The sequence below is a fragment of the Chelonia mydas genome, chromosome 9, assembly GCF_015237465.2.
Source record: "Chelonia mydas isolate rCheMyd1 chromosome 9, rCheMyd1.pri.v2, whole genome shotgun sequence".
Classification (NCBI taxonomy): domain Eukaryota; kingdom Metazoa; phylum Chordata; order Testudines; family Cheloniidae; genus Chelonia; species Chelonia mydas.
The window spans coordinates 7,854,583-7,877,178 of NC_057855.1; the positions used below are offsets into that span (position 1 = coordinate 7,854,583).

General features: G+C 49.9%; 1 protein-coding gene across 4 annotated transcripts in view; it reads left to right on the top strand.

The window, feature by feature from the left end:
• Positions 1-22,596, top strand: part of VWA5B2 (von Willebrand factor A domain containing 5B2) — a 45,358-nt gene that overhangs the window by 18,801 nt on the left and 3,961 nt on the right. For 2 of the 4 annotated variants that reach the window (XM_043523030.1, XM_043523031.1), the window contains exons 6-18: positions 5,777-5,908; positions 6,452-6,576; positions 6,798-6,974; positions 10,226-10,336; positions 11,120-11,322; positions 13,272-13,386; positions 14,676-14,858; positions 15,107-15,317; positions 15,643-15,932; positions 20,361-20,586; positions 20,784-21,125; positions 21,212-21,349; positions 21,890-22,009. In XM_043523030.1, the coding sequence (XP_043378965.1) occupies positions 5,777-5,908; positions 6,452-6,576; positions 6,798-6,974; positions 10,226-10,336; positions 11,120-11,322; positions 13,272-13,386; positions 14,676-14,858; positions 15,107-15,317; positions 15,643-15,932; positions 20,361-20,586; positions 20,784-21,125; positions 21,212-21,349; positions 21,890-22,009 (2,373 nt within the window). The remainder of the gene's footprint in view (positions 1-5,776; positions 5,909-6,451; positions 6,577-6,797; positions 6,975-10,225; positions 10,337-11,119; positions 11,323-13,271; positions 13,387-14,675; positions 14,859-15,106; positions 15,318-15,642; positions 15,933-20,360; positions 20,587-20,783; positions 21,126-21,211; positions 21,350-21,889; positions 22,010-22,596) is intronic. The other 2 variants (XM_037909668.2, XM_043523032.1) reach the window with 1 other exon arrangement.

Genomic DNA, 22,596 nt, shown 5'->3' on the forward strand with positions numbered 1-22,596 from the left:
CTTAGATCTATAGCTTACTGATCCTACCCGTCACCTACCAAGGCTCAAACAGGGGTTGCAGAGTGTGACAAAGGCCCAAAATTAAGAGCACCAAAAAATTACTATTCCATTGCGGTTATGGGATTCATTCCCTTAGTGTAAATGGCTCTCTCTGTTAACTCAGATTCATGAGTCTGTTTCTGATGGAAAGTTTCCAACAATAAAAGCTGGGGGGGGATATGTAGGTAACTCTGGGACTTAATTGAGAGATGTCCCATGGAACAAAGGATATCTGATGATGCACCTCATTCCTGAAGACATTTCTGTTTGGTATTTAAGGGAAAAGCTACTTCCTGTCCCGCCGTCCAATCCCTTCTCCAAACCTGCTCCTTCTGCCTCCCTCCATCATTGAGCCTCATTCCTGCTCCAGCTGCTGAACAATAAAACAAAAGGGTTGGGGAGCTGAACTCACATGATGTGATCCCACCATAGCCAAGGAACCTCCTGACCTTCTCTCATGTTAACCTGGTCCGTCCAACCCGCCCCAATGTCCTTGTCTGATTTTATCTCTCCCTGGGACATGCCATCTCTGATTAAGCTTCTCAAGGCAGAGAGTAGATTATGACTATAAATGCCAAGCTGTGAACCAGTGGCATTCTCGCTGTGCTCCAATACACTCAACACAAACTTGAGAGAGGCAAAACCCATCCCAAGCTGCCTCCCCAGGGCACTCACTTAAGACAAAAGCACCCATAGATACCTCTGGCCAAAGGGCTACTACCACTTCCATTATATCCAACAGGAATCAATTAACATCTCCTATGGTGTCCCAGTACCTTATAACTTATAACCAGGAGGGTCAGCTGAAGAATCCAACCACCCTGTTAAATAAGTACACCATTAATAATAGAATGAGAGCTCTTGGGGGAGTCAGGGAATGCAGGAAGGATCAAAGGGCATCTGAGGCAGGCCAGTAGATGAGCCAGTCCACTTACTCCTGCCCCCAAATGCCATTGCACATCATGGATTTATGGGATAGCTGGCTGAGACCAGTCAACTCATTTCACCTGGGGTGGAGTCTTAGCTGCTACCACTTAGACCCAGCAGTAAAAGCCTAGCTCTTTATTGCTTAGCCAATATCCTCCTCCACTCAGAGAAATGAAAGTGAGGAATGGCTGTGGGGAGAAGGGATGTGATGGGGATGAATTGCACAGAGACTGGAGTGTGTGCCTGAGAGGTTAGGGGAATTGATCCCATTAGTGTTGGCTCAAGGCCCATCTGTCTCTGAGGTGCCGCACTCCGGCCTCACTGTGCATCGATCTGGAGAAAATGTCTGTTGGTGCTGAGTGGTTTATAGGCCCCTCTCTGGTAGGAGGGGGAGGTATGCCAGAAAGAGAAATGTCAAGGGGTCCCAGCTGCACTGTGAGCATCCCCACCATCCTTTTTAGACCTTGAAGAGGCTCTTCTCTGCCTCCCCTGAACTACTGCGTCTGGGGGTGGGGATGTTGGCACTGAGCACTGGTGCGAATATTACACTGGGTGGTAACTAGCCAGTGGCAGTTTCAGTGGAGGCCATGCTCTGGTGAGTGTCTGTGTGTGGGGTGGCATAAGGGTGAGCGGGGAGGGATGCTCAGGGAAGACTCTGGCCAAGTGGGATGGGCAGAGGGCTCTCAGCAGATAGCCTGTGGCTTTCTTCTATACTGTCCCTTATGCGCAGAGCCCCTTTCCTTCCGCTTCCACCCTCTCCTCCTTCAGTCTCTCCTCAAAACACGCTTCCTCCTTCTGCGAGGCCTCCAAACCTTAACCTTCCCTCTTAGCAAATGTGTTTAACCCCGTGCCCCTGTGTGAGTGTAAGTGCTTGTGCTCATGGCTGTGTGTGTGTGAGCGTGTGTGTTTGCATGCACTTGTGTAAGCATACATGTGTGTGTGTGTGCACATCTGTGTGCATGCATGAGTGCTTGTCTCTGTGTGTGAGCACATGTGCATGCATGGCTCTATGTGTGCGTATGCACCTGTGTTTGAATGTGCCTGTGTGTGTGTATGTGTTGGTATAAATACTCCTGTGTATGGAAGCATGGGTGTGTGCACATTTGTGTGTGAGTACTTGTATATGAATGAAGTTCTGGAACAGCCTTCCATGGGGAGCAGTGGAGGCAACAAACCTAACTGGTTTCAAGACTGAGCTTGATGGGTTTATGGAGGGGATTGCCTACTATGGCATATGGCTCATCCGCGACTGCTAGTAGCAAATAATCCCACTGGCCGGAGATGGACCCTAAGTGGGAGGGCTCTGAGTTACTACAGAGAATTCTTTCCCAGGTGTCTGGCTGGTGGGTCTTGCCCACATTCTCAAGTTCAAACTGATTGGCAGATTTGTGGCTGCAAAGGAATTTTCCCCCAGGTCAGATTGGCAGAGACCTTGTTTTTTTTTTTTGCCTTCCTTTGTAGTGTAGGGCACGGGTCACTTGCTGATTTGAACTAGAGTAAATGGTGGATTCTCTGTAACGTGAAGTCTTTAAATCATGATTTGAGACTTCAATAATTCAGCCAGAGGTTATGGGTCTAGTATAGACAGGGGCGTGCACAAGAGGGGGCAAGCAGGGGCACATGTGCCCCGAATAATCAGCAGGGGCACAGAACTCCTCTAGGGTTAAGGTGGGGAGAGCCAGCTCCTCGAGGAGAGAGCCAGCTTCTCCGGTTCCAGGGACATTGGGGGCAGGGAGAGATAGAACGTGCCCCTCCAAAAGTGGTCAAATTTTTATTCCTGCGCATACCTCTGAGTACAGGATTGGGTGGGTGAGGTTCTGTGGTCAGCAATGTGCAGGAGGTCAGACTAGGTGATCACAATGGTCCCTTTTGGCCTTAAAGTCTATGAGTCTATGTGTGACAGTGAAAGGAGGGTAATGGGAAGTCCTGAGGGGGAAGGATAATGTTGCCCCTCTGCCAAGCAATACCAGATTTTCAGGGCCTTGCATAATGATGTTAGCCAAACATAACATTTCTGCAGAGAAGGACCTAGGGGTGACAGTGGACGAGAAGCTGGATATGAGTCAACAGTGTGCCCTTGTTGCCAAGAAGGCCAATGGCATTTTGGGGTGTATAAGAAGGGGCATTGCCAGCAGATCGAGGGACGTGATCGTTCTCCTCTATTCGACACTGGTGAGGTCTCATCTGGAGTACTGTGTCCAGTTTTGGGCCCCACACTACAAGAAGGATGTGGAGAAACTGGTGAGAGTCCAGCGAAGGGCAACAAAAATGATTAGGGGTCTGGAACACATGACTTATGAGGAGAGGCTGAGGGAACTGGGATTGTTTAGTCTACGGAAGAGAAGAATGAGGGGGGATTTGATAGCTGCTTTTAACTACCTGAAAGGTGGATCCAAAGAGGATGGATCTAGACTATTCTCAGTGATAGCAGATGACAGGACAAGGAGTAATGGTCTCAAGTTGCAGTGGGGGAGATTTAGGTTGGATATTAGGAAAAACTTTTTCACTAGGAGGGTGGTGAAACGCTGGAATGCGTTACCTAGGGAGGTGGTGGAATCCCCTTCCTTAGAAGTTTTTAAGGTCAGGCTTGACAAAGCCCTGGCTGGGATGATTTAGTTGGGATTGGTCCTGCTCTGGGCAGGGGGTTGGACTAGATGGCCTCCAGAGGTCCCTTCCAACTCTGTTATTCTATGATTCTATGATAACACCCAAGTATGAATGTGCCTGAGTGTGTGTGTATGTGTTGGAGGCTAGTAAATGAGAAAATTCTGTCCATTTCAGTTTGACAGACCCTTCGTCCCTCTCATGGGATGGATCTGTTTTATCTTAGCAGAGCTGGTAGTGTGGCCTGGAGTTAAGGTTGCATAAACTTTCCATTTTAAGACCCTGTTTTCAGTTGCTTATAACTTTGCCAGACTTTAAGTATTTGGGCTGAAATTTTCCATACCAGATGTCTGCCTCAGCCTGAGTTGTTCTGAAACATTTATGCTGAAATGGTTTGCCTGTTTCCAAGAGTGAGATTAGGGGAAAATACATTGTTTGTCCAGACCAAAAATGCAGCCTTAATTTGGCCCCTTTTACATATGCATTGTGGTACAGTCTTTAATCACATGATCACACACTACAGCTTCATTCACTGCCACAGAATGGACAGTGCTTTGGGAATGAATCAGGGTTGGCTGTAGTCTGTCGGACCCCTGCCTCGTTTGTTGCAGAAGTAGGAAGTTGAGTAGTGGATGAGGCAGGGGACTGCAGGATGAGAAAGGATGGTCTCATGGTTAAGGCAACTGAATGTCTCCCTGGAGAACTGGATTCTATCCCTGCCTCTGCCCCTGAGTTCCCAGGTGATTCTGGGAAAGTCACTTAAACCAAAATGTTCATGGTTGTCCACTAATTGTGTGTTTATCCTTTTCTGGATGCCCAGCATGAGACATCTATGGCCAGATGTGCAGAGTGCTCAGAATGGCAGCTGCAGACTGTTGGAGCTGTGCTGTGCTTTGAACATATACAGTCCTGGTGCTCTGGAAAATCAGGCCACAGGTATCTCACATTGGGCCCCCCAAAGTAGGGGACACTTGACAATTTTAGCCTTAATTGTTCTGTGCCTCAATTCCCCATCTGTAAAATGAGCATGATAATAGCACCTATTCCCACAGGTGTGTTGTGAAGATAAATTAAAGAAAGATTGTGCAGCCCTCAGATACAAAGGTGAGAGCATCATAAAAACACTCAGGAGAGAATGAGCAGTTTTGAATTCAGGGCAGGGTTTGAATGGTATGGAGTAAATAAGGTCTGGGGCAAATCACTGAATGGTGGGATAAAAAATATTGAATAATTTCTCATTTACTCAATGAGGCAGGGGTCCTGTGGAAAAAATCATATGTGATCATGCAATTAAAGATTGTATCATAATGCATGTGCACAAGGGGGCTGAATTCAGATTGCAAAGGCAACCTGAGTTCTGACACTTCCTAACTTTTCAGTGCTTGACTTCGCAACCTTAGTGTTCTTTTAGCATAGCTTTTTGGATGTAATTATAATCTATTTGCAGTTACTCCCGATATCTCTGTAAGTCTTCTGCGGGGGAGGAACAGCAGGGTCTAGGGGAGAGAAAGAATTGGCACAACAGGCCACAAGTATTCAAAAAAATAAAAAAGGCACCCAGCTGATGCAACAGCGACTTAGATTATGTTTGCCCTGCAAAAAAAAAATCTGCAGCAACAATTCTCAGCTACGGTCTGCAGACTCAGGCTCACTGCTATGGTGCTAAAAACAGCAGTGTAGACGTTCCCACTGGGCTGGAGCTTGGTCTCCGAAACCTAGCAAGGGGGATGGGTCTTAGAGCCTGAGCTCCAGCCCAAGTGGCATCATCTATGCTACGCTGCTATTTTTAGCACCGTAGCTTAAGCCCGAGTCTGTATACCCAGGTGCTGAGACTCGCCACCACAGGGTTGACATACCCTAAGTGCCTTGGGATGATGTCTGGATATAAAAGCCAAAATGATGATCCAGAGCTGAGACTAGATGATTTAGGCCCAGATTTTTAAAGGTATTTAGGCGTTTCTGTGCATCAGTGTTGCAACATCTACCTGATATAGGTGCCTAAATCCCATCAACAGTCAATGTGATTTTGTCTCCTAAATGCCTTTTGAAAATGAAATTCAGGCTCCTAAATTGGTTAGGTGTTACAACACTGAGTGCAGCAATGCCTGAGTACCTTTAAAAACAACAAATCATGGGCCTTACCCCTACCTCCCCAAGCCCCTTAGTAACTGTAACTTCTGCTTCTTATTCTTCCTCTGCCCTGCAGGCTTGGAGAGCCCATCACATGCCCTACGGGCTGATGCAAATCCCTATGCCAACTCTGCCTCCACCATTTGTGTTACCTTGGCAGAGGGTCACCAATGTGACAGGAGTCTGGAGATTATCTTGTATCCCTGTGGTAAGAGGAACAAGTGAACCAACATTACACTGGGAGCATGTTTTTAACTTGGAGTCCACAGTTGGGGTAAAGGAAGCACTGCAGGGAAAATTCAGGAGGCACTGACTCTGGGAGCTCAAGGCCTCTCCTAGCAGGAGCGCTAGCTGTGGGAAGCTCCTGGTTACTACAGTTCAAGACTCTTCCAGCTGGTGGTGCTGTGGAGAAGGGAGCAGGCATGCTAAGCATGGGGAAGCTCTCCATTGCTCAATTCTCTGCCTCTCCTAGCCGGGGGTGCTGCCAGTGGAGTAAACCCCAATTCTCTTACATGGAGTCATATTTAGTATTTCAGAGACTTTTTCCATTCACCAGTCCTAGAAGACTGTGTCAGGGGCCCATCCTGTTCTGCAGCCCACTTCATAAGGGAGAGGGCCCAGCTCCCCTCCCAACACCTCACTTCCCAATTACTGGGTCCTCATGACTCTAAGTTCTGAGGAGCACCAGAAAGTGTCCCAGGGCCATGGGATGGGAGCTACTGACTTCTCTGATGTTTGTCCTTTTGCCCAGAGCCCCATTGCCCTCACCTGGTCATTGAGGCAGGTGCCATGACTTACCAGGAGTATGAGGCGCACATCAGGAGTCGTCGGGATTACGTGCGAATCGCCAAGAAGGACAGTGATGGGGAGAGACAGGTGACCAGCCCTGGAGGGTCTTCAGCAGGGTGGTCCTGGAGGGGGAGGTGTCCCAGCCAGTTAGAGGACTGGAATGGGAGAAGGTCTGGGAGAAGTCTGAGACTCGGAGGAAACAGCTGTCCTGGGCGAGGATGTGTGACGCTCAAGGGGAAGTGCCTGTGGAAGGGGGATGTGAGGCTTGAGGATCCCACCCCACGCCCATCTCTCTCTCGTGCTCACAGGTGGCCTTCGTTCAGAAGCGATTCCACAAAGACATCTTCCACAACCCGGTCCTGATGCTGAACTTCTGCCCTGAGGTGGGCCGTGTGCCTACTGACCTCCAGACGGTCACCCGGGAAATCCTCTTCCTCATCGACCAGAGCGGCAGCATGAGTGGCCCCAACATCATCAGGATCAAGGTCAGGGGGAAAAGGGCCCAGCTTGGGGACAGGCGGCATAAGATGCACCTAGGGGAAGAAAGCCAGGAACAAGCAGTGGCCAGGATGGCTCCAAGTTCTCAGGGTGAATCACTGATGTGTCTCAAATCTTCCCATTAGGGGTGAGATGAGAGGGAGGAAACATTAGGTCACCCAGAGCCCTCAAGATTCCTTTCCTCCTTCTCAGTGGGGCCTGATGGCACAGAGACTGTGTTAATCCCCTTGGTTGATCAGCTACTTAACAGGCAGGCTGGCTACCTCTGTTCCCTGTGCTGCTGCATTTGAGGTCAACTGAGGGACTTGCTAACAATCCCTGGATTTGAATGTTGTGGGGAGGGGCCAGGTCATGCCATTTTCTTTGGAGGAGACAGACTGCAATTTGCTTTCTCACTGAGTCCACCAGAGCCTGAGTCTGCTGACCATCTGGGCAGGGTGTAAGACCCATCTCTCTTCTCATGCTTTTGCTTGGGGTGGCGGGGCGGGACATGATATCCTGGAGGGGCAAGACTCCTTAGTTACTTCTGAAAATACTTTGGCCAATGCGGAGAGACTTTAGAGATTAGAATGGAAGGAAGACAGACAGACATCACAGACTGATCTGTATTAGAAACAGAGAGGGGAGGAGGTAGCTGAACAATGTGCAGGGTCAGTCCATGCTGCAGGGAAAAGACAAAGCAGACTGAGGCTGTTAATAAGAAGGGCTTTTAAAGAAACGGTTGGGGGAAGGGAAGGATAGAGACATTAGAAAATGAGGAGGGGATGACATCAGTGCTGACTCAGATGTTTGAGGTTCTGAGCTGCTCAAAAAAAAATTGTCTTAAATTAATAAAGCAAAGAGGTTTGGGACACGCAGGCCAAATCCATCTCCCTCCTCTGAGAGCCCCTGGGCCATGGAACCAATATGACTTTGTACAGTATGAACAGGTTTAGGGGCAGAGGACCTGCAGTAGGTGAGTGAAGTCCTCTGCACAGCAGAGGAGTGGGGAGGGAGACGTGGATGAGCTGGAGGTGGGACCAGTGGATCTGCCACTGTGTGGATCCTCTCATCTCCTTCCTCCTGTGGGGGTGAGGCTGTGTGAATGCCCTGCATAGGCTACTGCAGCAACTGAGCTGAAAGGTCTTTGCAGAATGGCTCCCCAGCTTCTCTGCAGCTGAAGGAAATACTCCTTCACACTTTTCCTACACATCTCCACAGCCCAGCTGTTCAGGCTGGATTTGCTGCATAGGGAATAGTGAAGATCTATTCATAAAACTAGGTGCGGGAATACTTGGAAAATGTGACCATATAAAGATCAGCTAGTCTGGATGGCCCAGACCCCAGGGCATTAGGGAAATAAACTGATAAATCCATATGATCGCTGAACTGTTTTTATAAAGTCTTGGAGAACTGGAAAGATATGAGAGGACTGGAGAAAAATAAATGTGGTACCAGTCTTTAAAAACTGACAGAGAATGATCCTGACAATTACTGTCCTGTATGTCCCTTCTAGAATAATGGGATGGATACTCTGAGAACACTGTTTATAGAGTAAGAGGACCATGAGCAATAAGGGGCTGTACAGAATAAATCACGTCAAGCAAATTTAATTGCTCTTTCTAACAGAACAGTAGAATTAGTGAATGAAAGGAACATGGCAGTTTTTATTGAGAGAGACTTTAGGAAAGAAAACATTTGATTGTGCCCCATGAAATGGTGCTTGAAACATTCATTCTGATTGGCTTGGATAGGAGCACTGGTACCTGGGTTGAAAACTGAAAGACTGGCAAATGGCAACGGGTAGAGCTGTGAGGAGGTTTCTAGTGGGGACTGTAGGGATTGTTGCCAGGGCCTGTCTGAGTTAACTTGTTAATAGTGTTACTTGTATGCAGTGGTGTTGTAGCTGTGTCGGTCCCAGGATATTTGAGAGACAAGGTGGGTGAGGTAATATCTTTTTTTGACTAATTTCTGTTGGTGAGAGAGAGACGCTTTTGAGCTTACACAGAGCTCTCACCAACAGAAGTGGGTCCAATAAAAGATATTACCTCCCCCACCTTGTCTCTCTAATAGTGGTACTTAGCATTTGCATAGCGTTTCACATATTTAAGGTACAGTGTAAACATGAGCTAATTAATCCTCTTTATCGTTTTCATGTAATGATCTGAAAGCATGTTAAGGAAGTTCACAGGTGAGACTAACTGAAGAGGTGATACAAGCACCAGTGAGGGCAGGAAGACGATACAAAGAAACCTAAAGAGATTAGAAAAATGGGCTGTAAATACACTGAGATTCGTCATGGGAAAACGCAGCTATCCCATCCGGGGAGAGGTGCTGAAACAGGAACAGGACGTGATCGCCTTGTCCGGGACATCCTGGACTCCTTAGCCTGTATCGAACGTGTGTGTAAATATATAGGGGCAGATCAGCTCCATCAGTCCATAGCTCCACAGTAATTCAATGGCTGAAGTAGCCTGTGAAGAAGCAGGGCACTTAAGCAGCTGAGGATATGCCCTGTAGGCTTTAACCAGAAATACACCCACATCCTAGGACCATCGTCATTGCCTGACCCTCTGATCCCAGCACCCCCCCACAGCATTCCAGTGGCTCCCCTTCTCCACTGCATCAAATCCAAGCTTCTTGTCCTCCCTTTCAAGGCCCTTCACACCTCAGCTTCTTGCTGCTGCTCCTCCTTGTCACATTGCCTCCAGCCTCCTTCCCCCCAGTGAGTCCAGCCTCAGCCACACATCTGTGTGCTTCTTCCCCAACCCAACACCTCCTTCCACACTGGCCCTTGTGCATGGAGCATCCTTATTCAACAGACCCAGAAAGGCCAGGGTGGCATCTGAGACTGAGGAGGAGGGAAGTGACTTGGCTCAGTTACCCAGTGAGTGCCAGTGCCAGGAAGTGACTCCGCAGAGAGGTGCTCTAGCCTTGTGCCACAAAGGGAGGGGTCCCAGAGGCCATGTTTGTTGAGAGATGTCAGAAATTGAATGGACCCACAGAGGCAATGCAGGAGTGTTCTCTCCAGCCCATGCACCAAGGCTTTGTCCAGTCCAGTTACGAACGTTCCCAGCAGTGGGGCTCTCAGCCCTTCCCCTGGAAGATGGTTCTGCAGCCTGGTAGATCTCCTTGGTAAGGAGAGGTGCATTTTCATGGACAGGGTTTGTCCCGCTTACAGCTGATCAGCCTCACTCTCCGCTCTCCCCATCATCACTGGCCTCACCTGCCATATGTGTTATATTTCGTTTCTTCCCAGGAGGCCTTGTTGGTGGCAATGAAGAGCCTCCCTTCTGGCACCTTGCTGAACATTGCTGGATTTGGCTCCCACATCAAACCCCTCTTCTCAGCAAGCAAGCCCTGCAGCAATGTGAGTGTGGTGCATGTGAGGATTCCTGACTCTCATAACCCAGATGCCATCACAACCTGGCTCAAGGGTCCCCAGGCACCAGTCTCCCTCACTCATCCCAGTCTGAAGCCTTCACCACACTTTCCCACCTCATGTTGGCCCCCCATGACCAACCCCTCCAATACTCAACGCCCCCTGATCCCCGTCCCTGACTCTTCATGGGCCATGGCTGCTTGGTGCACTCTCATCATGAGCTTGTTTAACACCTAAGTCAGGGGTTGGCAACCTTTTAGAAGTGGTGTGCTGAGTCTTCATCTATTCACTCTAATTTAAGGTTTTGCATGCCAGTAATATATTTTACTGTTTTTAGAAGATCTCTTTTGATAAGTCTATAATATATAACTAAACGATTGTTGCATGTAAAGTAAATAAGGTTTTTAAAATGTTTAAGAAGTTTTATTTAAAATTAAATTAAAATGCAGACCCCCCCGCCCCGGACCGGTGGCCAGGACCCGGGCAGTGTGAGTGCCACTGAAAATCAGCTCGCGTGCCGCCTTTGGCACACTTGCCATAGGTTGCCTACCCCTGACTTAAGTCTTTTTCTCTGGCTCCTGTGATTGAAAGTTAGCTGCTCCCATGGTGTGAGCGGCGCTTGCCAACAGATCGGCGCTCGGTATCAGACTCCTTGCTTCAACATGACCGTAGTGTGGTGGGATTATAGACAGGAGGGGAGAAGAGTGAGAATTTGGGGGTGATTCTGTGGGCTTCGGGTGCCCCTGTAATTCACACTGTTTGTGTCAGCAGGAGAACCTCAGACTGGCCTGTGAGTACATACAGAAGCTCCAGGCCGATATGCGTGGGACCAACCTTCTGGCTGCTCTGACCTGGATCCTGGGGCAGCCTCTTCACCGTGGTTACCCGCGCCAGCTCTTCATCTTCACAGATGCCAATGTCAGCAATGCAGGCAAGATCATTGAGCTGATTCGGAGGCAGGCCAGCACCGTCAGGTATGGAGTGTGTTTGTGTGTGTGATTGAGGGGAGGGAAACAAACCCAGGGGAGGGACAGGACAAGAATCTTTCTGCTGCGGGAAGGATGGCTGAGGGGATGGGGAACTAGCCTGCAGCCCCTGGTGCCAGAGGGGATGAGCAGAGGGCCCTGCATTGGTACTGTTATACCCAGGGCTTAAATTCTCTTAGGGTATTTCCCTGAGCCCCTCCCAATCTTCGCCCCACCCCCGGGGCTCCCTATGAAACCTCCCAGGGCTCTGTGCTTCAGCTGTGGGGCAAGGGGGGCTCAGGGCTGAAGCCCCGTAGGGTGCGCCATGGCTTGGGGCTTCAGTCCCATGGGTTTGAAAATATTTACCGGAGCTCTGCTCTGGACAGCTCCAGCTGAATTTAAGCCCTGGTCAGAGCCGTCCCTAGTGTATGGCGAATCGGGGTGGCCACCCTGGGTCCCGCTCTTTGGGGGACCCGTGGCGGCTGGCCCGAACCGCCATACCCTAGGGATGGCTCTGTGTGCGTGTTGTGGGGGGGGTCAGTAGGCCGGCCCAGGGTGGGTGGGGTTAGGGTGCAGGGGCCAGGCTGGCCTGCGGGATTAGCGGGAGGCCTGGTGACGGCAGCGGGGGTCAGGCTTGCACGCACGGGTGAGAAGCGGCAGCAGCAACCCCAGCCCGCCCCGCTGGCTCCCAGCGTCGCTTGGGGGAGGGGGCGGAAGGCGGAAAGAGGCAGGGCAGGGGCGGGAAGAGGCGGGGCAGGGGTTTGGGGAAAGGGGTGGAGTGGGGGCAGGGCCTGGGGCAGAGAGGGAGGGGGTTGTTGCTGACCCTGCACCCCCCTAGGGACGGCCCTGGCCCTGGCCCTGGTTATACCAAAGTTCACTCCTGAGAGAATAACTCACTCACTCACTCACTCACTCACTCACTCACTCACTCACTCACACACACACACACACACACACACACACACACACACACACACACACACACACACACACACACACACACACACACACACACACACACACACACACACACACACACACACACACAGCGCTCCAAACTCAGAATTCCCATTTCACAGGAAATTTTGACATTCTGAAATTTGTTTTTGTTCTCATGAATTTCTCACGAAACAGAATTTCGGAAAAACTTTTGGACCTGGAAAATGTTTGTTCCAGAATTTCAAATTTTTGTTTGGGGATTTTGAAATGTTACCTTGATTTTTAATTGTAATCTTCATGTCGTTTTTATTATTTGTACATTACTTCAAATGTCAGCATGTCAGACTGTTTAATTAAAACACAAACAGGAGACTCAGATCTAGAAAACAAGATACGATGTTTCAATCTGTACTAAGTAGCAGCTGCCTTCTAATGATTTTAAAAATAAAATAAAATAATAAAATATTGTAACTATATTGTATTATGTCATAGGATGGCAGGTCTATAGCAGAGGTGCATATTATGCATTATTGCTATGGACATGTCACGAAATGATATAAAGAATAATACAAATATACAAATGAAATTTTTTTTAAAAAAGCCCCAAAATTTCAAAATGAAAATTCAAAATGTTCTTTGTTTTGAGTTTTTGTTTTAAATTGACATGGTTCTACAAAGGTATTACCTCACCTGCCTTATCCTCTCATCCCGGGGCCAGTACTACAAACACCGTATGTCTAATTGTTTTGATTTTGACAACAACGTCATTTTTCATCAAAAACTTTTCAATGGAACATTTCTGACCAGCTCTAACCTCAAACCCTAGGAGAGATGTCTCTGAGCATTCTATGCCAAAGACCCCAGTGCAGACCTAGTCCTAGAAAACCTACAAATATCCCAGCCCAAGTGGGGTGGCTCAGTGCCTCCTCCTTTCAGGCTACAGCCATCCCCATCTAGGCCAGGTGGGTTTCAGAGTAGGCCTCAGGGTTGCTTTTAAGCAGTTCTGCTTATTCCTGCAGGTGTTTCAGCTTTGGCCTGGGCTCTGGAGCCTGCCGGAGGCTCCTGAGAGGCCTGGCCAAAGTGAGCAAAGGTCGGGCTGAGTTTCTGAGCCCTGAGGAGAGGCTGCAGCCCAAGGTAAGCGTCCTCCCTGTGCACCAATATTTTGGACTCAGTTGTGGGGGTGAAAGCACTGAGGTCTCTATTAACCAAGGATGCCTGAAGCTCACCCACCATACCTAATGGGCATAGAACGACACTGGTTTCAGCTGCCCTCTTTCTGTTACAGAGGGGTGGCCTACACAGAGCACCCACAGGTGCAGCCTGCAGGGCCCAGCCTGCAGACAGACCAGGGGACTTGGCATGTCACACAGCTTGTGGCGTGTGGCTCATGGCAGGGACCAGGGGTCTCCAACACAGAGCACACCACTTTGATCTAGGCAGCATGGCTACACTGCACACCTGCTGGGAATGCCCATCTACATGGCCCTGGCTGCGATGGGTTCCGTTGTGCTGGGCACTGCTCATACACACAGTGATGTGCAATGGCCAGTGGCTAAGATGCTATGTTAATAAACTGCAAACACACTGAGAGATGGTCCCTGCCCCAAACAGCTTACAACCTGAACAGACAAAGGAAGTAGTGGTATAGGCTCCTAGCTTCCATTGAAATCAAGGCTCCGAGGATTTGAGGATCTGGGCCTGGGTGACTTGCCCAAGATCATGCAGAATGAGTGGCAGAGCCAAAAATTAAACCCAGCTCTCCCGAGTCCCACCTGTGCCTTAATCACATGGCCATCCTTCCACCATTCCCCCACCCTTTGTCACTCAGTCCCTGGGGGTGAAGGGTATCGTGTCTGCTCTTGGGGCCCCAGTACCTAGCCTGGTGCTCAGAGTGGTAATCCTGCGCTCTGGAATGAGCTGCATCCATCTCCCGTCGGTGGGAGGGAACTCAGTGCAATGGGAGCTCTGAGAGAGTAAACGTAGGGGGAGAAGAATTAAGGTCCCCCCCACCCTGAATGACTTTGAAAGATATTTTAGTGCCAAGAACAGGCTTTCTCACTCCCCTAGGATCCATCGAGCCAGCCCTCTGCCAGTGTTCAGCAAGGCATTGGCCACCAGCATTTAACAGCGCCCCTGTAGCCCCAGATCTACCCTCATCCCCTACTCCAGCCTGGTTCCTGCTATCAGTGTTTCTGTGCCATCTTGTGACCCAGAGCCACTCGCAGTGTCTGGGAGGCCCAGTCTGTGCTCTGAGCTCTGGGTGGCTCAGCGTTCAGTGTCTGTCATCTGCTTCTCGGGACCAACAGCTGGTTGGTAATTCAAAGGGCTGGAGCCCCCTGGAGCGCGCGTGGCAGTGGAACATATAGGCGGGGAGGCTGTGAGCCTCTGAGGGCTGATGGGTCTGGTTTCTGCCCCCTCTTCAGCTGATAAAGTCTCTGAAGAAGGCAATTGAGCCCGCCGTGAGTGACATCACCATAGATTGGTATGTGCCTGACACCATGGAGGCTTTGCTGTCACCCAATGAAATTGCAGCCTTGTACCCAGGAGACCGGCTCATCAGCTATTGCACCCTCTACAACATCGCCAGCTTCCGGGACAAGAAGACAGTAAGAACCCTCTGTGTAGCGGGGGTGAGGGTTTTCCACTGGGCCGTGCTCACCAGTGGGGATTGGACAGTAGCTGCAAAGCATCAGGCGCTGTGGTGAGGAAGGTTGCTGCTGGAGCCCCGGATGGCTGGGCCCTGTGGCAAGGAAACTCACATGCTGGTGTATTTCTTCCCTGCCCGTGATCTGATGCCAACAGGAGAGCCTCTTTCTGTGGCTGTGACAACTACCTTGTCCTCTTGTTTTGCCAGGGTAGAGAACGGGTGTGCAGAAGCCTTTCGCGAGGCTCTGTGGGGTCAGCCTTTCAGTCCCAGGATGAGGCATTTAGCCCGGACGTGGCTCACCCGTACCCAGCTGGCGAGAGCCAGGACATCAGTCAAGCCCTGCAGGAGATTTCCCGTGAGATTTCCCTGGAGTTTTCTGCTGGGGCCATCGAGGAGTCTGAGAAGAGTGAGTGGAGCAGTGAGTGAGCACTTTGTGGGAGCGGGGCTGGCTGTGCCTGGGGAGCTTGGCCAGTGAGATGGACGTTCATTCACACAGGAGCTGCAGAGGCAGAATACTGACCCCTTCCCCGTTTGGTCACTTACTGCCTGCTCTCGCTGTGTTGGTGCTGTGTACGTAGCCCTCCAGACTTTGCAGCACCCACCCCTCTTGTTTGGAGAGAGCTGGCCAAAGGATGAGTCCCTGTCAGGCAGTGTCAGAGGGCTATAAAGGCAGGGTTTGGGGTGAGGGGGAGCGTCTCTTTCTCCAGTAGAATAGGGTTGCTGCTTGTGTCTCTCCTTGGCAGGTGTGGATCCTGTTTCTGACATCTGGAAGAGGATTTACCAGGCTTCCTACATCCAGGAGCAGTATGTGCTCACTCACTGCTCCATCAGCACAGACCGGAGCCAGGGCCTGCTCTCCCATGGCTCCACCAGCAGCGAGTCCACTGGCTCCAGGGACATAGCACCTGAGAGTGGCTCGCTGGCCTGCACCTTTGAAGCCAACTCTCAGCAGGGACAGAAGAGCGTTTCTCTGTGCGACTCCTCCACCAAATCTGCTCCACTCCCGCAGGCTGGGCTGACTGCTGGCACCAAGGTGAGGTGTGGCCGAGCCCCTGGCTGGCCACAACTGGGACTGCCGTGAGTAGAGAAGGCTGGGGTTGTCCATCTCCTCTTGCCTCATGTACCTGCCCCCGCTGGTGAGTGCTGGGGGGGCGGTTCCCCCCTGCCCCCCAAGCCAGTCCCCCCCCCCCCAACCTGGGGGCTGCATAGGGCCTGTCAGGGTTCCCTCCCCACTCTGAACTCTAGGGTACAGATGTGGGGACCCGCATGAAAGACCCCCTAAGCTTATTTTTACCAGCTTAGGTTAAAAACTTCCCCAAGGCACAAATCCTTCCTTGTCCTTGGATGGGTACTGCTGCCACCACCAAGTGAGTTAAACAAAGATTCAGGAAAAGGACCACTTGGAGTTCCTGTTTCCCTAAAATATCCCCCCCAAGCCCTTCACCCCCTTTCCTGAGAATAATCTACCAACCAGATAGGTAAACAAGGTGAGCACAGACCAGACCCTTGGGTTTTTAGGACCCTAAAAACCAATCAGGTTCTTAACAACAGAATTTTATTATAAAAACAAAATAAAAGAAGCACCTCTGTAAAATCAGGATGGAAGGTAATTTTACAGGGTAATCAGATTCATAACATAGAGGATTCCCCTCTAGGCAAAACTTTAAAGTTACAGAAAACAGGGATAAACCTCCCTCTTAGCACAGGGAAAATTATCACAAGCTGAAACAAAAGATACTCTAATGCATTTCCTTGCTATTACTTACTATTTCTGTAAATTTAGATGTGTCATTCAGTAGGAGCTAGATTACTTGCTTGGTCTCTCTCTTTGTCTCCCAAGAGAACACACACAAAGAGCCAAAGCAAAACCCTTCCCCACCACAGATTTGAAAGTATCTTCTCCCCTTATTGGTCCTTTTGGTCAGGTGCCAACCAGGTTATCTGAGCTTCTTAACCCTTTACAGGTAAAGGAGGGATTTTATGCTACCCTTAGCTGTATGTTTATGACAAGGCCGCAGAATAGCTAGGGACGGCCCTGGAGCTATGTCTGTTATCTGCCCCCTGGGTTCTTGCAGTTCTAGGCCCTGACATCTGGAGAAAGGACATCTGATGGGCACAATTACTCAGTCACATGGAATTTAAAATGTAATTAATTAATTTAAAACCCCAATACAATTAAAATCACTTAAAATTAGTCTTAATTTAACATGAAACAAACAAAATTAAAATAAAGTGGGCTAATCTCAAACCATCTATTTAATCTCATTATCAAATTAAGGAATATCAAATACACCACCAGTTTCTCATCAGCTTGATCTAATCATTGAGGAAGCGAGCAGTCTTTGTTTAGCTTTTAGCCCCAGAATTACAGCTCATTATCTATCTCCCTGCCAGTTGACATGCTTCTTTAAATTCCTGTTAAGGGCAGATATAGGGAGGGTCAATTCACTCCCTTGTTGAAGTTAGTGCTTAGACTGCAGCTCTGGTACCAATTAAGGTCACTCATCTGCTAGGTAATGATCCATCTTTCCTCCCCCAACTTCCCCTCCATAATTTAGGGTTACATAAAATGTTCCAGTCCCGGATACCACGGCTGGTTACATTTGACAGTCAAATGAAAAATGTAAGTGAAGATAATGTGATTTCTGAAGATTTAGGCACACAGGCCCCCAGCCCTCTGCCATCACGTTAGCTGTCTGCCCTTCCCAGAGCTAACATCCTAGCTTTTCCTGGGATGCCCTGAGTAATAGCTGGGACTGGAGACTTCAGTATTTGGACTACCTTCTCCTGGAATCAACCTAGGCCTCGAAACCTATACTCACAAGGTACTTCTGTGGCAGTCTCTAGGCAGAGGAATGAAAGGAAATTACAGTCCAACAATTAATTTAAAGAAGGTCATTCAACTGGGGCCACTAACTCCATGTCCCCAGACTCCTGATAGCTCCTTCCTGGAGCTTCCCCAAGTGAATCTCTCCTGTCGTCAACACAAATGGCTACCTTCCGAAATCGACTGTCTCCTGCCAGCTGTGGGACCTAGCAGTGAATGTTGATGGGTGTCACTGCCTCAGTTTGGCTGATGGCTGCTGACCTCTGTGTCACGTTCCATGCTTTACTATGGCAGGCATCATCTCAAGATGATACTTCTTGAGAGCTGGGTCTATCCAGAGCAGTGCAAAAGTTCCCTGTTATTTCATACGGGGCTCTAGGGCTGGTCTTGCAAAACATTATCTTAAATACACAAGCCATGGGAAAGCCTACATGTGCATCACCCATAGTTTATAATTCTTTGCCTTTCACTGTCACCACTGTCAACCTCTCAATCCAAGCCTGAACTCTGGCTTTCAGAGTCTAAGCAGATCCCCAGATCTCCTGCTTCGTCAAATTAAATTCATCTAGACAATTTCTTCTGTGAAACATACAACTACATCCTCACACCTTCCATGGCATACTGGCTCATTCATGATTAAAGATAACTAATAAAAATAAACAAACCATTAGGGTCAAATTTAAGGCATCCCTTTTGGTTCATGTGTTGAATGTGTGTGTTGTACTTTGGTTTATTTTGGAGAAAGGGTCAAAACGCTGGGCTACAGTCTCCAGCATCTTAAAGTGGACTTGACGCAATTTTTTGTTGAATCCATGGGATGATGACCTCTTCCTGATAACAGGCAAGATAGCAACGTCTTCTCCTTGAGACAGACTCTCGGTGACTCTCTGTGATTGCTTTTCTGAGATGAAACCAGAAATATGTACATGACAGTTTTAAATTACAACACTATTAAAATCTATTTTAATTTGAGGAGGTGACTCTGAAAGCAACCAAATGTACTGGCCCTTACAATATTGATCTGCCAGTTACACTAGGGACTTGTCCACTAAATCCTCTAGATCATTCAGAAGCAGAATAGGAAAGAAAATATAATCCATCTTTCAGAACCATCCCCCCTACAGCCCAGCCAACGTGAATATTAAACACTGCCGCCAGCTTGCAAAAACGCTCCCTGTTAACTGCACAGGGGTAGTTCCGCTTTGCTGACCAAGCAGAGTTTCACAACAGTCCTTGGCTGTCACTTCTGTTTTTTCCCCAAAACTTTGTTTCTGCTTTTCTGGCTGCCAGCTCTCTGGAGCAAAGACAGAACTTTACAACCCCAAGATTTTAAAGGGAATCAACATCTCAATCCATACAACAGATTTACTATTTCTGTCTAAAAGGGCCCATCCAGGGAAGCCCCAGTGTGAGGACTACAGGAGGCAGGTCATATGGATCACCACTAGGTGGCTTATTATCATGTTCTCTGTGTATATAACAGGTTTCAGAGTAACAGCCGTGTTAGTCTGTATTCGCAAAAAGAAAAGGAGTACTTGTGGCACCTTAGAGACTAACCAATTTATTTGAGCATAAGCTTTCGTGAGCTACAGCTGAGATTTTCTTTCTGTGTATATAAATCTCCCCACTGTATTTTCCATGAAATGCATCCGATGAAGTGAGCTGTAGCTCACGAAAGCTTATGCTCAAATAAATTTGTTCGTCTCTAAGGTGCCACAAGTCCTCCTTTTCTTTTTGCGGATACAGACTAACATGGCTGCTACTCTGAAACCTGAGTTATCTCTGGCTTCTGTCCCAGGGTCCTACAGTTTTGGGCTCTGACATCTGGGAGAAAAGTGTCTGGTTTTCAGAGTTTTATATTATTTAGTAACTAAACTAACAAAAAAAAAAAAGCCTCACTGGAAATATACTCGTGGTTTAATGTTACCCAAATCACACTACAATAAAAGAGGTTAGTATCAAATAATCAAATTAATCTCATCAGATTAATATCAAATAAACCAACAATTCCTCATCAGCTTTATCTAATAATTTGGGAATGCAGCAGTCTTTGCTTAGCTAACACACCCAAAATAACAGGGAATGATCAATCTTTCTCATTGATAGATGTATTTATATTCTAGTCAAATGGCTGATAGAGAGAGGAGCAGATCACAGCCAGGTTGAAATGAATATTTGGACTGCAGCTCTAAAACTACTTAAGGGCACCTGCCCTGAAAATCTTGTGTTACAATTGTGGGTTGAGGCTCAGTTTGTACACAGGGTCTAGCTCCAACCTGGACACTGCTGTGACACCACCGTTGCCAGCAGCCAGAGCACGTCCAGGGAACCCGAGGGAGGGAGGTACCACTTCAGTCTGTGCCAGCTACTGGGCTGCATCAAAGCCCTCTCTGAGCTCCATTGGTTTGTCTGGGACTGCAACTGCCCCAGCCTTGGGGGCAGCTTGCCCATCAGCCAGCACTCCACCTATCAGGCCTTGAGTCCTTGCAGAGAGATAGGTGGGCTCAGCGCTAGGCCTCTGTACAGAGATGAGCCAGCTGATCCCCTGCAGTGACCCCAGGGGGGCTCATCTGCAAGCCTGCCCAAAGCAGAGCCCCAACTCCCCAGACTGACCCCTGAATCTCTCCTGCTCAGGCATGCGTGGTGCTGAGCTCCGAGGAGCTGGCGCGGCGGAAGAAGGCGCTGGCACGAACTGCCTTATCTGGACGCAGCTTTTCGTCCCCACATGGTGAGCTGGATGCCCATCGGCTGCAGAGAGCCCTGGAGAAGGTGTCCCAGAAGCGGAACCAGTCCCTGGAAGGGAAGCTGGATGAGATTGGGCCAGAGCTGCAGCGGCTGCGAAGGAGCCTGGCAGATTCCAGTGAGTGTTGTTACAGCAGAAGGGAGGCGCTGGGGGCTGGAGCCCAAATTAGCTCAGGTCTCCAGGCAGCCCCCTCAGGAAGGTGCAGGGGACTCAGGGCAGTCCCATCCCCAGGGTGGAGCAAGGGACTGCTGTATAGAAGCCATGGGGGGCTGTCTCCCATTCTGCCCCCTGACCTCACTCTTGCTGTCTCCTAGGTAACTTGCTCTCGCCATCCCATCTGGACTGGGACATGCTGGTGGAGCCCTCGTATCTTTTCTGCGCGTCGCCAGCGGCTGAGCGTGGTGAGTGTGAGGGGGGTGCCTGTCTGCCCCTGCGATGCCAGGTGGTGATCCATGCACTCAGTGCTGGGAAGCCCATCTCCTGGGAAGTGACAGTCACCCTGGAGCCTCTGCTCCAAGCCAGGGACGGCAAGGGCAAGGAGGAGCTGCCACCACAGTCGTGTAAGGCCTGGGACAAACTGCTGCACCATCTGACTGCCAGCTCTGTCATCCGGGACCACGAGAATGTGGCACAGAGGGAAGCTGAGCTGGAGCACAGTGAGTATGCACTTACCTGCGTGCCCCACCATGTCCCGTCGGCTCGCCCCCTCCCCTCCCAGCCTCACCCTGTGACTCTCTCTCAGGTTTCTCCCGGAGGTTCCGCCTCAAGGCCATGCAGTCCAGCAAGGCTTGCAACACGCCCTCCATCTACACCTGCCTGGTGCCTGTGGACTCCTCCACCCAAGAGGCCCTGCCCAGGGCCCTTGAGGTTCACAATGCAGGTACGGCTCCCAGGAGGCACTGCTATACTGAGCTCCCTCCCAGTCCCCCAGCTCACCTCTCGGGACCCATGGGACTCTGTATGCATATGTGGATCTGCATGTGTCTGGGTCTACCTGGCTCCATCCATGGGCCTGTACGTGTAGCGGGGTCTGTATTTGTCTCCCTGTTCGGACATGCTCATGCATACACCTGTGTGGTCAGGTGTGTCTGGGGTCCAGGCTCAGAGATGTTTCAGGAGGGCAGCTGGCTATGACGAGGACAGAGATAGATTAGACTCCAAAGAACTGCCCAGAGAGTGGGAAAGCCGAGTGTGAGAGGAAGCATTAAAGGAACTGAGGACCAGACCCTCAGAAGTATTGAAGAGCCTAACTCCCATTGAGATCAATGGGAGTTAGGCACTTCATACCTTAGAGGATGTGGGCTTGAGCTTCTTGGGCTCAAAGCAGCAGTGGCCAGGGGGGCTTGGGGACCCTCTGCAGGCTCTGAGCCTGGCTCTGTGGTGCAGCTGACAGCTGATGGTGGCTGTGATTCCTTCCAAGGGGGCCCTTCCAGCCATCGCCGAGGGTCCCAGGCTGGGAGCCGGCGCCAGTGCAATTACTCAGTGGGCCTGGGACAACGGCGTGACTCAGAGGAGCTGGATGATGCTGTCATCTCTGCAGGTACCAGCCCAGCCCTGCATTGCTAACCTGCCCCGGCACGCTGTCCCATGCCCATGAAACCCCAACACAGCCTCCCTAGAGCCAGCCCTCTCGGGGAGGAACTGCAGCAAACCAGTGAGACTTGCCCAGGCTCTTAGGGCAATGGCAGGCTTGCTGACATTGCACAGCCCCTGAAGGGTTACATCAGAGGGCTGTCAGCTCAAGGGGCCATTGATCTCAGCCACCCAGGATGGGAAATTAGGAGAGTTTGAGTAGCCTGGATCAAAGCATCAGGGGTTCTCTGAGCCACACTCAGCACCTTGAATTGGGAGCCAGGGAAGCTTACAAGGCCCTGGGGTGAGGTGCTCCCTGGAAGCCCACAGCTGGCACTCCCAAGTGCAACCCTGTGCAGGTGCTGGGATCCTGGGGGTGGGTGCAGCCTCTGCATCAAATGGAGATGGCGACAGAGGACAGCACCGCAGGCCACTGCTGTTGCAATGGGGACCAAACCGGAGCCCTAGAGCCCATGGAGGTTGTGGCTCCATGTCCTCAGCCGGCTGCAGCTGGGAGTTGGAGGGTCCCAGCACCCAGCGTAGGCTCTGAATTCT